Source organism: Triticum aestivum, chromosome 7A (genome assembly GCF_018294505.1).
Source record: "Triticum aestivum cultivar Chinese Spring chromosome 7A, IWGSC CS RefSeq v2.1, whole genome shotgun sequence".
NCBI classification, from domain to species: domain Eukaryota; kingdom Viridiplantae; phylum Streptophyta; class Magnoliopsida; order Poales; family Poaceae; genus Triticum; species Triticum aestivum.
The window spans coordinates 160,304,264-160,319,028 of NC_057812.1; the positions used below are offsets into that span (position 1 = coordinate 160,304,264).

Below are 14,765 nucleotides of genomic sequence, written 5' to 3' on the forward strand. Positions count from 1 at the left end.
TCGTTCGGTGGGGGTCGGGAGATATCGGGGCCTGTCTGGCAGGCGTACGGGCTGAGGGGTTGTTCGCACCGAATGAAATCGTTCGATCCATCGATACTCCCCTGCCGAACGTATCGTTCAGACTGGTGCCTCCCCAGACCGAACGTTCGGCTGTTTTATCGATGTCCAAAAATAACTGTTTTTTTTACAGTTTTCGTCGAAAAAAAGCTGTAGACTAGAACCCCTTAACTCTCAAATCCTCAAATTTTTTTAAAGGTCCAACCCTCAAACCCTCTCCCAATCCTCAAAAGTAAGGGTTGGGGAGCAAAACCTACTCCAACCCTCATTTGACGGCCGCGGGAGGGAAAAAATCCTCCCAACTCCCGCGCCCACGCCCGCGACCGCCGCTGCTAGTCGCCCCCGTCGCCGGCGGCCGCCCCGTCGACCTCCCGCGCGCAACGACAGCGTCGTTCATGGGGAATATTCCGTTATAAGGATTGGGTTTGAGGGTTCTAATCTTTGCCCCTGTTTTTCAACCCGTAAAAGTGCACACACAAAAAATCATTTTTGGACCCTTAAAACGCTAGTGAGGGTTTGAGGGTTCTACTAGTAATGCTCTTAGATTATTTTTTGGCCACCCAATTTGTGGCATATCCAACGCGAACTCTCAACCCGTTTGTATCCGACCGGACAACACGGTCCAGATGTGTTTCGCAACGCTAGCCTGTATCGCTCCGCCGACCGGTCCGACACATTTTTTCCCGCAAACTCGAGACAAACTGGGGTGGTCTTTGCAGATGTCAGGACCCCTGCCTCGCCCTCTTCTGACTCCCCTGACCCATCCAAAAAACCCTCATGTCTCGTGCTTTCCATCTAACGCATGCGCCGCTTCCCGCGCCGCATTCATGCCGGCCCAGATCATGCACCGACCGTCATTGATGCCACGCAGGAGGAGGTGCAGTGGCTCCTCCATGACCGGCAGACAGCGGTCGGACAAGGCTGTCGTGGCGGACCAACGCCCTACCACCGCAGGAGGGATGACGACGATGACAACGGCGGCGGCATGTACGGCGATGGTGGCACGGCCGGGCAGGGCAGCCACGCGTACAAGGTGGTTGTCCGGTAGAAGTTGTCGATTTTTTTTCCAGTAAAAGGCTGAAATATTGTTTGTTTATGTAAATTGTGACAGAACTTGAATGAACTTCATCCAGTTTGATTGAATTTCATCCAGCTTGTTGCAATGCGGTTTTAATTGTATGCGGATAGCTATAGATGGTTGGCTCCCACATCTGTGTCCATGGACTGGTCCCCCGATTCGCGGATGGATACGAAGCTGATTGCGGGTTAGTGTTGGAGATGCCCTAACTGCAGGAAGAGATCGCTGCAATTTTTATTGCTCACTTAGAATCATATTTTTTGTATATAAGTTGCATATCTCATGTATGCCACAAGTTGATATATTGTTGTATATAAGCTGCATTTATTTTGTTGTATTCACAGACTGTATTTGTAGTACATAAGCTGCATATATCTATAATCTGCATATTCGTTGTATATATACGCTGCATATATTTTGTTAATACTTTCAATAAAAGTCCCGCTTCGATACAACCCCATGCTACATGAAAAATAGAAAAGACACTGGTACAAGTCAAACTCCTACCTGCCGACCTGGCAATCACCTTGTGGGGTGTGGAGAGTGTGTGGGCCCCCGATGACAGTGGGTTAGGCGTTTTGTGTGGGCAGCTGGTTCCTTGCATGTCCATTTTTTTTGGGTACGTCTCCTCCGTGTGGTGTGGAGGATAGCTGATGGCGAGAGTTAATTCGATTGGCTTGGCGTTATGTAGGCCGCTGAGAGTGCTTTGTAGCGGCTCCAGGAGAGGTCTGCTATTGCGGCATTTTAAGGCGGAAAATTGTTGTGAATTAAATTGCTGAGAGTTATCTGTGAACTTTTAATCTATGAAGTTTATTTTAAATTTGCAAATGTTTATAAATCTATAAATATATTATAAATTCCTTTCCATTTAAAAAATCATGGTTGTAAAAAAAATCTTTTGATTTAACAAAAAATAAAAAAATATCCGGCTTTTTATAAGATTGTAGTAGAGTGGGCGCAAACCTATATTACAAAGCAAGCTAGTGGATCAGAGAGTCGAGTTGAGCAAGTGGGAGATTCATGGACCACCCATGTGAACATTGTACCAACAGTTCTACAATTTCACCGTGGAATATAAGCTCCCAAGAGGCTCACAGAATGACCACGGGCTGACATTAAAACCGAAATATGTAAGGATATCACAATCATGCATCGAGCAACTTCAGTTTCCTCTTAAAACAAATATCGTCTTTATGGGCACTCTGGCACAATATACAAATTAAAAGACCATCAGAACATAATTAAAATCCAAGCTAATTATACAGATAAAACAAAAAACGACCACAATAACCTGCTAGATAAAAAAACGACAAGTGAAAACTGACTCGGCAAAGCCCGCGTTAGCCTCTAGTAGATACTGATTCTACTAGCCAGCCAAGCTGCCAACAGCTGATGACTAAAATGCATCGGTAGTGTTGAAGTACCAACTATGGCGGGAGAACCATATTTTTAAATCAATATTTCTTGGAAAAAATGTGAACAATGTTTCAAAATGGTGAACAAATTTCGAAATTCTTACAAATTTTAAAAACATGAACACATTTTTTAAAAAGGGAACAAATTTGAAAACGTGACCATTTTTTTAAAATGTAAATATTTTCAAAAATTATGAACAAATTGTGAATTCTGAACCATTTTTATGAACTGTCAACAATTTTTTAGAAATTGAATTTAAAATACATACTGAACATTTTTAAAATATACGGTAAACTATCTTTTTCCAAATGCACGCTGAACAATTTCTCTATGTACGATGAACATTTCTTTATATACAGTGAAAATTTTCTTTATGTATGGTGAACATTTTTATTAAATACGGTGAACTTTTTTTGAAAGGTGAACAATTATTGAATACCTAAACAAAAATTTGAAAATGATGAACATTTATATAATACACGATGACCAATTTTTAATACATGATGAAACCTTCTAAAAAACATATTGAATTTTTTTTATAATATGGGATCAACATTTTAAAAAATGCGCCTTTCATATTGAACAATTGTATAACATATGATGAGCATTTTATAATACACCATATTTTTTTTTGAAAATATACGGTGAACATCTTTTTTTTTTCAAATGCATGTTGAAACAATTTGCTGTACATGATGAACTTGTTTTTATACACAGTGAACATTTTCTCAGTATACAGGAGCATTATTTCAATACGGTGAACTTTTTTTTAAGTGAACAAAGTTGGAATTTCTATAATTTTTGAAAACACTAACAAATTTAGAACTTTAAAAAATTCAGGAAATGTGAACAACAATTTTAAAGGATTTTTTCAAAAACAAATCCCTAAACAGTTTTTGAATTTGCGTAGAAAAAACACCATATTCAACGTAGGGTGTTTGAGTATGCCAGAAAGCTCCCTTTGAGCACGTTGTTTCTCGACATCCTTCAAATAACACTAATTTTATTATTGGCTTGTATGATCAATTCAAATCACCATGCCAAGTTGTTTTGGTTTTTCTACAAATTTTGTATTTTCTGAACTTTTCTCGATCAGAAAAGGACGATAAATGGCTGGGCGTGTCGCAACTTGCATAGGGTGTCGAAAATCGTTCAAACCTAGCATGGATGCATATCATGTGCATGCCCACCTACTTGAAAATGTTAGGATCAAGGATGTACAAAAACACCATGTTGAATGTAGGGTGTCTGGGTAGCCAGAAGACTCCGTTCGAGAGCATGGTTTTTTTTGACAACCGCCTAATGGCCCCAATTTTTTTCCTGGTAGTTTATGACCAATTCAAGGCACCAGACAAAGTTACTTGTGTTTTCTACAAGTTTTGCATTTTCTAGACCTTTCTCGGTGAAAAAATACTGATAAATGGTCGGAGGTGTTGCAACTTGCACACGGTGTTGGAAGTCGTTCAAACCTGGCATAAATATCTACCATCGGCATTCCCACTGGGTGAAAAATTTGGGGTCATTTCAAAGATGTCCACAAAAATGCAATGTTCGACAACGGTGTTCGGGTAGGCAAGAGGGGTTTGTCTGAGAGCACGTTGATTTTCGACATCCTTGAAATGACACCAATTTTTTATGACCTTGTATGACCAATTCAAGGAACCATGCCTAGTTATTTTGGCTTTCGACAAATTTTACATTTCTGGAGTTTTCTCGGTCAAGGAAGGCCGATAAATGGCAGAACACGTCGCAACTTGCATATGGTGTCAGAAATCGTTCAAACTTGAAATGAATACCTAACATGGGCATGCCCACGAGCTTGCAAAAATGGACATCATTTCAAGGATGTCCAAATGTAGATCATGTTGAACGGAGAGTGTTCGGGTACGCCAGAAAGCTCCATGTGAGAGCACGTTGTTTTTCGACATCCTTAAAGTGCCCCAAGTTTTTTCCATAATTTATTATGACCATTCAAGGCATCATGTTAAGTTGTTTGGTTTTTTTTGGCAAGTTTTGTATTTTCTGAAGTTTTCTTGGTGTAAAAAGATCGATGAATTGTCGAACGTGTCGCAACATGCAAATGGTGTCGGGATTTAAACAAACTTGTCATGGAAGCCTACCATATGCACGCCCACTTGCTTGTAAAAGTTAGTGTCATATCAAGGATGTCCAAAAATAAACCATATTCAACTGTGTTCTCGGGACCTTCTATGAGCACGTTGTTTTCCGTCATCCTTGAAATAGCCCTATTTTTTTCCATGGCCTTGTATAACCAATTTAGAGCACCATGCCAAGTTGTTTAGATTTTTGACAAGTTTTGCATTTTTTGAATTTTTCACTGTGAAAAAGACTGATAAATGGCCAGACGTGTCGCAACATGCATACGGTGTCGAAAGTTACCATGGGCATACCCACCTGCTTGAAAAAGTTGAGGTCAAGAATGTATAAAAACACCATGTTGAACGTACCCGTGACCACGACCAAAGGAAACCAGAAAAAGAAAAGATAAAAAGAAAAAGAAAAAACAAACCCCGACTTCCTTGTTCACTGGGCACGAAGAGAAGAAAGAACAAAAGAAGAAAAAAGATGTAAGTATTCGTATAAGGTGAGTTGTGTGGTTGGCTACTGCGGCGTACACTTTTTTGAACACAGTACAGACGCAAGCGTTTATACATATGCGCATACACTCACCCTATGAACACACATCCTATCCCTATGAGCATCTTCGAGACACTGAGCCGGCATATCATCTTGTGATTTATGAAGTCACCGTAGGCACCTCGTCGTTGATAAAAACGTTTTCTCCCACTGAGAGCGCATTTAGAAATAATACGAGCACTAGGACTTGAACCCTGGTGGGCTAGGGATAGCACTGTCCCTCTAGCCATCCAACCATAGATTGGTTCGCACTGCGGCGTACACTTAACGAGGAGGTTGCATGTTTGAATCACGTCTCCCACACTTTTTTGTAGGTTGACAAAAAAAGAAAAGATAAAATGGGCAGGCCCGGCGCAGAGGGGTGTTTGCGTATGTATACGTTCCGGTGGGCGATGCACTTTTAGAAAAGACCACCCTACCCTTTATCATGAAGGGGTATGAAGAGATCTCCTCCATCGATGTGTTTAGAGGGGTGTGCTGAAGTTGAAGTGCTTCCCATAAACACAACAGAGTCTCTACATCGAGGATAGACATAGACAACGAGACCAAACTTGAATAATTTCATCGCTGGTACAGCGTCAACAACTAAACAAAGATCAAGTATATCATTTTATTCTTAGAGGTAAAACAAGTTGAAGATACAAAATCAACGTAGACATCCATTATGTTCTTTCCAAAGACAGGGCTATGATGGAATACTTAATTAGTCTTCTCCCTCGCAAGGTGTTCCGCGACATTATACATGAATTTATTGAAGAGTATGTTGAACACAGATTCAGCGAAATGGATTGTGAAAAGGGGCAACACCACTGCCCTCAAACTCTTCGAGACATTCATGTCACTTTGGAGGGAGGTCATGCACGTCATCACTTTCCGAGTTATCACCATGATCCTAGTGGGACTTGAACAATTCGACATGTTTATGTTGAATAATCCACTCTGCTTGATCAGTGATCACCATCTTGACAATAAAAGTGTAGGCTAAAGTAGTTGAGTTTTTTCCTCTCTATAAGGACATGTTGTGACAGTTCAATGTTTAATTTTCTCTAATTATAAGATCTGTGAAATAATTGTACCACAGATACACCGTTGTGTACCTCTTCAACGAGATATTCCAAAGATTGTGCAATTAATCCATAGAGTTGGTTCATATCTCCATTGTAGACAACCTCTGTTTTTCTCTAATAAATGCCAATGCTATTTGTTCGCCGAGCACCAGTTCTTCATATAGCAGCTTGAGGAGCAACAACATATCATTCTGAAATGCTCCTGGTCTCGCAATATAAATGTGTCATCTGTTTAGAGGCATTTCTTTCTTGACCGCAAATCTATCCGGAAGCTACATGATACAAACAATAGTTGTAGGACCTTGATGATTAACGGTGCATTTTTTTTCCGACAAAGGGAGGATTTTACTAGCTCATAATATAATGGAGCATCAAGGGGATACAAACACAATGAGCAACACACATGGCATCGGCATAGCTAGGATGCACACAACCAACACCAACGCACACACATAAAATTCATGCCGGCAACTAGATAAGTCAAGCAAGACCAAAGTTATACCTTGATGAGGAAAAAAACTCCGTATTGATCAAAACAATGATCAACAATCTAGAACAGCAACGATATCCGCAACAACAATCACTTGATATCACCAAAACCATGAGAAGGCTCCAGCAGCAACACCTTCAGGTAGGGAACAACGCTCAAGCACTGCCTTCACTGCATCTGACCACCAAAGGCCAGATCATTGGTTTTCACCCCGAAGAACAAGTCTGAGCAAGTCTTTTAACAAGGTAATGACACAATAACCAAAAATATAACGCCTAGGGTTTTCACCCCAGAGCTCGAGACTAATGCTTAAGAAGCATCACCAAATTGAAGTCATCCAGTGTTGTCACTAGCACTTACCGCGATCCCAACAGCTACATGCATATCACAGTCTTTGATGTGAGATGTCACACAGGTAAAGACCATGCTTGCAAAAGCAGGCAATCAAGCCACGACAAGAGTTGATCACCACCAACAGCTTCAAAAGGTGAAGGTTATTGTCGCACATTGCAATGGAGATTTAAGGAGGAACGTTATGGGGACCGCCAAATCCCACAACGGGATGCTTTGGCAGCCCCACACCGTCCCCATGCTCCGTCGTCCTCGTCCATAGTGGCAGAATCAATCAACAAAACATACTTCTCGTTGCCACCAGATCTGAAGATCCAAGATCCTAGGTCCTATCTCGGTAGTCACCTCCGGATAGGGTCATGGCCACCGACGTCTCTCCACCCAAGACTATCAAATCCGGACAGCAAATTCAATGCCGCCACTGCACATCCATGCTCTTTGCGTCAACCCATTGTATGTATATCGCATCTTTGAAGAAAAGCCACCAAACACTAGATCGGGCCTGATCCGTGATGCTCATAGGTGCAGCCACAAGAGCCTGAGAACAGCCGGCGAGAGGCAGCGCATGCCCACCGTCAATTTATCATGGCTTGCCAATTTAGTACCTCAGAGCGCTGATGAAGGCAATATGATGAATGAAACAGATGAACTTTATGGCAAGGAAAAAGCTTGGTGTAGTAGGAGCCGTGTAACCTGGCAATATAAAAAGGTGGTAGTGCTTCTAGCTTATGAGTGACTGTAACTGAATCCTTGAACTGATCAAGTGAGTGGAACACATGGTTGAAGTCGTTTCGTCGTAGGTTATTCAGGAAGACTTCGTTGTCCAGCAATTGAAGATTGTTTGCCGGCAAAGGTTGCGGAATAGTTTCACTATCTAGCGGTTACAACTTGTGTGAATGTATGCATCTCTTCGCGAACAAATGTATCGCTTCAGAGAAAGTCTAACAATGTACAGTCATCATGTTGTAAGGATAAAGTATTATGTTTTTGCCTAGTTGAATGGGAGAGAAGAGGAGAGAGAATTGAAGCGGACTGTAAATTAACTGCCAGCTACTGCACGAGCTCCAAGAAACATTGTGAGAGTGTAAGATGGGCTAGTACTTCTTAGTAACTGACTATTACACATGTTGGCTATTAAAGCAAGTCTAATAAAGTACAGTCAGCAGGCTGTAAGAATTAAAGTATTATATTTTTGCTGAGTTGGATGCGAGAGAGAGGAGATAGAAGAGAAGCATGTTGTAGATTAAAAGTCGGATGCAGCACGGGCTTCAAAAAACATGCTGAGAATGTAAGGTGGCCAAGTATTAATCAAGTAGTATTTCTTATTAAGTAGTTATTATACATGTTGGCTATTAGGTTGGCGATAGATAAAGTGATAACTTCATATAATCAGTTGTTGACTATACTATTGATCATGCTTTTAGATTGGTTATAGGTGACATGGCAACTCCCATATAGCTACCATGCTCTCAGTCGATGCAGCCTCGCACGACTGCATGCAAAATCTAGTACGCACGTTTTCCCACATGTACAAGGGAAACGTTTTGCACCGACCGACCGGACCAAGCTTCGGCCGGCCGTGTCCACAAGCGCACGCTCCTAACGATTCAATCTGCGACATGTAAGGGCGGGTGGGCCACTCATGGGAAGATGCGGACACCGCCACATCTTCTGTCCACTCTCCCAGTCGTTCACTTCTCTTTCTATATACTTTCTCTCTCCCATGGAGCACATGGTCGACGAGGCATTGTCCTCGCCAATGATCTCTCACTCGAGCACCACAGCCGTGCAGCTCCATCAGCCACCCACTCCTTCGATCAACCATGCCGAAGCATGGTGGACTAACCAATATGACGCATACGAGCTTTGCCGAAAAAAGCCGCAACCTTGTTGTAAGATGTCGAAACCGGTGCATTGAAAAGCTACAACCTACACCCGCTGGCGCCAGATAAGACGCACCCTTGGACTCCCACGGTGCTACAATCAGCACCCGCCGTTGCTGGAACAGTGATCTTCATTTTCTACAAACGGCAAACCTTCCGGCATCGGAGGTGGTGACACTGTGTGCAGGAATCGGCATTCACCACAAGGGGCAGCAAGCTGCAACCATACACATTGAAAGCTTCAACCTTTGTGTGGTGCTACTAGAACCAGCAACGGCGAGATCTGTGACCGGGACACATTTTTTGTTGTGACCGGTGGACCATAAGTTACAACGGGCGTGACAATTTGTTGGAACCGGTGATGCTAAAAGCTGGAACCATTGGGAATGGGAGTCGCAACTGTCTAGCCGGAGGAGCTCCAACCGTGGGACACCGTGCTCTCTCACCACCGAACCCTGCAACCGCATTGCTAGATCATCTGGTTTGCTACCACCCGTTACACTCGATGCTAGTACCCTGTGGCGAGACAAGTTACACTCGAATGCAACAACCGGATTTTGGCGATGCTAGAACCGAGGACGCAGAGAGTTGCATCCACGATGACAAATGCTACGTTTGGCAAGAGTTCAGGTGACGGGGAAGTCATCGATGCTGCAATCAAGGGGGGGGCACGACACCGGTGAGTCTTTTTGGTGCTGGTGCTGGCGCTGGCGGTACGGTGCAGCGACTAATCCCGACAAGGAGGCGTTGTGCTGCCACCGGCGAGGAGAGGCGTCACGGGAGGAGAGGGAAGGGCACAGGGTGAACTGGGTGAATCCTTTCTCCAGGCCAAATCTAATGGCCGACCGGCGGCTGACCGGCACCTATCATTGCCCCATGTGCAAAGCGTTGGCCAGCCAACGTAGTGTTACAAATTCCACTAAGTGTGCTCGTGGTGGATGATTTTGTTACATGGTCTCATGATCAATTTGGATCCTACTCAGTTAGATCGGCATATAACTTGGCCAAGTCTTAGAAATTTCATGGTACTCGCAATTCTTATGGCCATGGTGTGCAATCAGACTTTGGTGCTGAAGAGAAAAACTGGCAAGCTCTTTGGAAGATCAATGCTCCGGGAAAGATGAAGATCGTCCTATGGAGAATGGCCTGCGATTGTCTGCCGATAGGCAGTCAGTTGCTACGGCGCCATGTTCCGAATGCGGTGACATGTTTTTTCCTTAGCAAAGAGGAGCGAGCTGAGCATCTCTTTCTGTTTTGCCACTTCGTGCGCCAGGTATGACAAGTGCTGAAGCGGAATTTAGGCTTCCATCTGTGCCGTAAAGGTCTTGTTCATACCAAGCAGTGGATATTTGATTTCAGTCAACGAGCGACCTCTCTCGAGGCCACGACTTTGGTAGCAACCATTTGGCACATTTGGGAGGCCAGGAATGATGCAAAAAACAATGATGTTAGGATGCATCCCCGCGGAGTGGCTGAGAAAGCTTTGGCTTATGTTGACTTCATTATGCAGAATTGTGGTAGGATTGCAATTGCTATAAGGCGTGATACTCCAGTATCTTCCGTTAAATGGGTTCCACGGCCAGCAGATCTGCAGATGCAATGGCCGTTAATGTGGATGTTGCACTCTTTAAGGAGTCTCGACGGATGGGAATTGGCGTGGTAACCAAGAACCACATCAGAGATTGGTTACGGGCTTGCCGTGAGCATGCTGACGAGGTTACCACCCTAGAATTAGCTGAAGCAGTGGCGCTACGGCGTGCGGTGGCTCACACCCATGATCAAGGATTTTTAAGGGCCGTTTTTCAGACAGACTGTTTGTCAGTTATTCAGAAAACCAATGCCTCGACAATTGATCGCTCGCCGGTGAGGCTCATCACTGCTGATATCAAGGAATTGGCATTCGTTCTTCTCGTTTGTTCGCTTTAGTCATGTAAATCGTTTGTCGAATGTCGCGGCACATATTCTAGCTAGATCTTCTAAGTTCTCTAGTGACTCTATTTTTTATGTAACCCCGGATTGTATCCGGGAGGCACTCTCTCTTGATTATATTGACTAATAAAGCCTGATATTCCTAAAAAAGAAAACATGCAACTGCTAGGCAGTTTCCAGATAGCACGTCCACGTGTGCATGCGTGTGCAAATTAGCATGCAAGTACATATGAGTTGTGACCCCATCCGGCTAATAAATATCATAAACTGCCGGACACCATCATTTCTTTAACACACGTGAGGTTTGGATGCATGAACCTACATATGCATAAGCGTAGTTAGAATGCAAGGCAACAGGTTTGAAGCATGGTCATGCCCTTCGAACGCACCTCTACCCTGTAAAAAATCAATAAAATGGTTGGTACTCTCTCTCTCTCTCTCTCTGGCTGGGCACAAATTTGTGCCATTAAAAATTTGGCATGCTATGATCCTTCTATACGTAATTGTTGGTTGCATGTCTACGGAAATTTTCTAGCATTCCCTTCATAATTTTGCCGATATGGCCAACAAAGGGAATGGGTCAAGGAATCCTTGAATTATTTTTTGGCCAGCTAATTGTCTAACTGCAAGAAGAAAATGCTGCAGTTATTATTGCTCATTTTGAACCATACATGTTGTGTACGATGCATATAGCATTTATGCCACAACCAAATTTACAAAAGTTTCACTTTGACCAAATTTATAGAAAAATATATGAACATATATCTGTTGATAAATCTAATGGCATTGGTTAGGCATTGTAAGTGAATATAAAGTTTCTAATTTTAAAATATTGACTTATACCAAATTTTATATGCACTATAATTTGGTAAGGAGGGAGTATCGTCCTGTTGATTCTTCCCAATTTATATGGGAGATACAAACACAAAAGAGTCTACATCCAAGGTGAACACAGCCGAGGACGACAAAACTTGAAAACCCCCATTTCTGGGACAGAGTCAACAACTAAACAAGACCTGGTAGATGATTAAGTTCATAGAGAGATAAAACAAGTCAAGATACACAATCAATGTAGACCTCCATTATTTTCTTTTCAAGGACAGAACAATGATGGAATACTTTGTCTTCTCCCTCGCAAGGTGTTCCGCGACATTGTACGCGAATTTGTTGAAGAGTATGTCGAGCACAGATTCACCAAAATGACTTGTGAAAAGGGGCTCCATCACTGCCCTCAAACTCTTGGACACATTCATGCCGCTTCGGAGGGGGTCGTGCACTTCATTGCTTTCCGAGTTGTCGCGAGGATCCCAGTTGGATTCGAACAATTCGATGTGATTTATGTCGAATAGTCCACTTTGCTTGATCACCATCTTGACTTCGGTAAGTGATGGACCGTAAAAGGGTAGGTTAAAGGAGTTGAGTTTTCCCCTCTCTAGGAGGCCCTGTTGTGACAGTTGAATGTTTAATTTATTCGCAAAAAAAAGTTTAATTTTCTGTAATTATAAGAGTTGTGAAATAATTGTACTAAAGATATACTGGTGTGTACCTCTTCAACAAGATATTCCAAAGATTGTGCAATTAATCCATAGAGCTGGTTCATATCTCCATTGTAGACGTCCTCTGTTTTTCTCCCAAGAAATGTCAGTACCATTTGTCCGCCGAGCACCAGTTCTTCATATCGCAGCTTGAGGAACAACAACATATCCTTCTCAAAATGCTCCTGGTATAATTTAACTACAGATGGTGGTGTAGTCCTCGCAATATAAATGTTTTCTTTGTTTATATACATTTCTCTCTTGGCCGCAAATCCATCCGGGAGCTACATGATTCAAACAATAGTTGTAGGACCTTGATGGTTAACAATAATGATAGACAGATAAACTGTGGCTTGCCAGTTTAGTACCTCAGATCGCCAATGAAGGCAATATGATGAGTGAAACAGATGAACGCTATGACGAGGAAAAAGCTTGGTGTAGAAGGAGCCCGGTAGCCCGGCAATATAAAAAGGTGGTAGCGCTTCTAGCTTATGAGTTATTGTAATTGACTCCTTGAACTGCTCAAGTGACTGGAACACACGGTTGAAGTCGTTTCCGGGTAGATCATTGAGGAAGACTTGGAGCTCCATGAGGTTGCCATGAAGCTTGTCATGGTTGCAGCATATTGCTTCGATCACGTTGGAGACAAAGATGAGTGTGTTTTCACCTGAAGAGCAGCCTAGGTCAACAACTATCATTGTTGGATGGAGCAAATCCATGCACACTTCTATCACCGCCTTTTCAAGCACCGGCTTAGTTTGAATCAAAGCTTTCTTCTGGTAAAAATGAACAAAAAGAAACTTTACCATTTAAGATTGATAGAAAGTGTAACCAGCTCTGGTGAGCCAGAAATGTCGATGCTAAGTACTATAAAGGAAACAAGGGCAGCATATTTGTTGTGAATTTTGGTCTTTGAAAAAGCGCTGTGAGTTATTTCTTCAAATTACCTGATGGGTAGAGTTCTTGACATAGCTGGTCTCTCCTTCTCCTTTGGCCATATGGAAATCGCTGTCCATCTTCATGGCCACCTAAAACTCTCGAGGAAGAATTTGTTTCGTTGGTATGCTCAACAACGAAAGTATATATATGCTAGCAGATGTGTTGCCAATAGCAGCAGCCCTGCTCAATATATAGGCGACTAGCTTGCACAAGAGGTTGGAGTTGTTTCTCAACTACTCCTACTACACATGGGTATACAATTTATTTATTTTGAAAGAGGAGAACATAGGTACATTGGTTGGTCCTTATTTTCTGCCAATGAACCTAGTATAGATGTCCTCCTTCACGTAACCTACAAAGTCTAGGGCAATGCTAGGTCATGTTTGGTATATAGTAGGAATGACAAAAGGGATAGTACAATTGAAAGTTAGCGCACAATATACATTTTTCAAAACGGAGACAAAAAGTTTACCCGTTTCATTAATCAAGGAGCGTTACAAGATTATAAACAGAAGAAAATTCTTGGCGCGAAGCCAAGGCGTTACACAATCCTACTCACTTGGCAAGATTATAACTCTAAAGAATTTGGCGTCGGACTTGGCCCAAATCCTCGCTTCAAGTTCAAACACATGCGTTTTAGAACCGGCGGCGAAGAGGATGTGTCCTTAAAACACGGTTTTCTTCATTCCAAGTCTCCCAAACCATGAGAGAGCATGACGATGGAAAAATAGCTTTGCGACGACCACCAACCTCCACAGGATTGATACCCGCCATTCTTTGACCGTCTCCATCTGCAACCGGCAGACAACATTAGAAGAAGTGGATAGCCACCATTCTTTGACCGTTTCCATTTGCTACCAGCACACACACCAGTAGAATAGCTAACAGAATAGCTATAGGGATGTGCGCAATCTAGCGGTAGAGCACAATTACGAGTTTGGTACATATAGCAAAAGCAAACAAAACGCCCCCAGCAAAAAAAAGTGGGCAATCTAGCGGTAGAGCACAAGTACGAGTTTGGTACATATAGCAAAAGCAAACAAAACGCCCCCAGCAAAAAATAAAAAATAAAAAAACGCAATCCAAGTTTAGCCATATAGAACGTAAAGGCGTCTCAACTCGTAAATTTTTTCCGGCATCCGTCTACGCACAAGGGGCAAATTTGTGGACCCTGATGCCGGAGGCCGCCATCCAAGCTGCACGCATACATTTTAACAACAACTCGAACTAAGAGCAACTCCAACAGGGCGACCCATTTCGTCCGTCCATGTCGGTTTGGGTCGCCGCGGACAGAAAAATCGGCCCAACGCGCCGACCCAAACGGACGCGTGCCCACTTTTCGTCCGCCTGCCTACCCATTCC

At 42.9% G+C, this 14,765-nt stretch overlaps 1 protein-coding gene and 1 pseudogene across 1 annotated transcript; both read right to left on the reverse strand.

The window, feature by feature from the left end:
- Positions 1–5,871: 5,871 nt before the first annotated feature.
- LOC123153206 (anthranilate O-methyltransferase 2-like) lies at positions 5,872–9,163 on the reverse strand (annotated as a pseudogene).
- Positions 9,164–11,756: 2,593 nt separating this feature from the next.
- On the reverse strand, positions 11,757–13,553 carry LOC123152626 (anthranilate O-methyltransferase 1). Its single transcript, XM_044572125.1, has 4 exons — positions 13,412–13,553; positions 12,833–13,240; positions 12,476–12,748; positions 11,757–12,371 (listed from the first exon to the last, which is right to left on the reverse strand). Exons 1-4 carry the CDS (start codon positions 13,484–13,486, stop codon positions 12,012–12,014), a joined length of 1,116 nt encoding a protein of 371 aa, XP_044428060.1. The 5' UTR covers positions 13,487–13,553; the 3' UTR covers positions 11,757–12,011.
- Between the last annotated feature and the right edge of the window lie 1,212 nt (positions 13,554–14,765).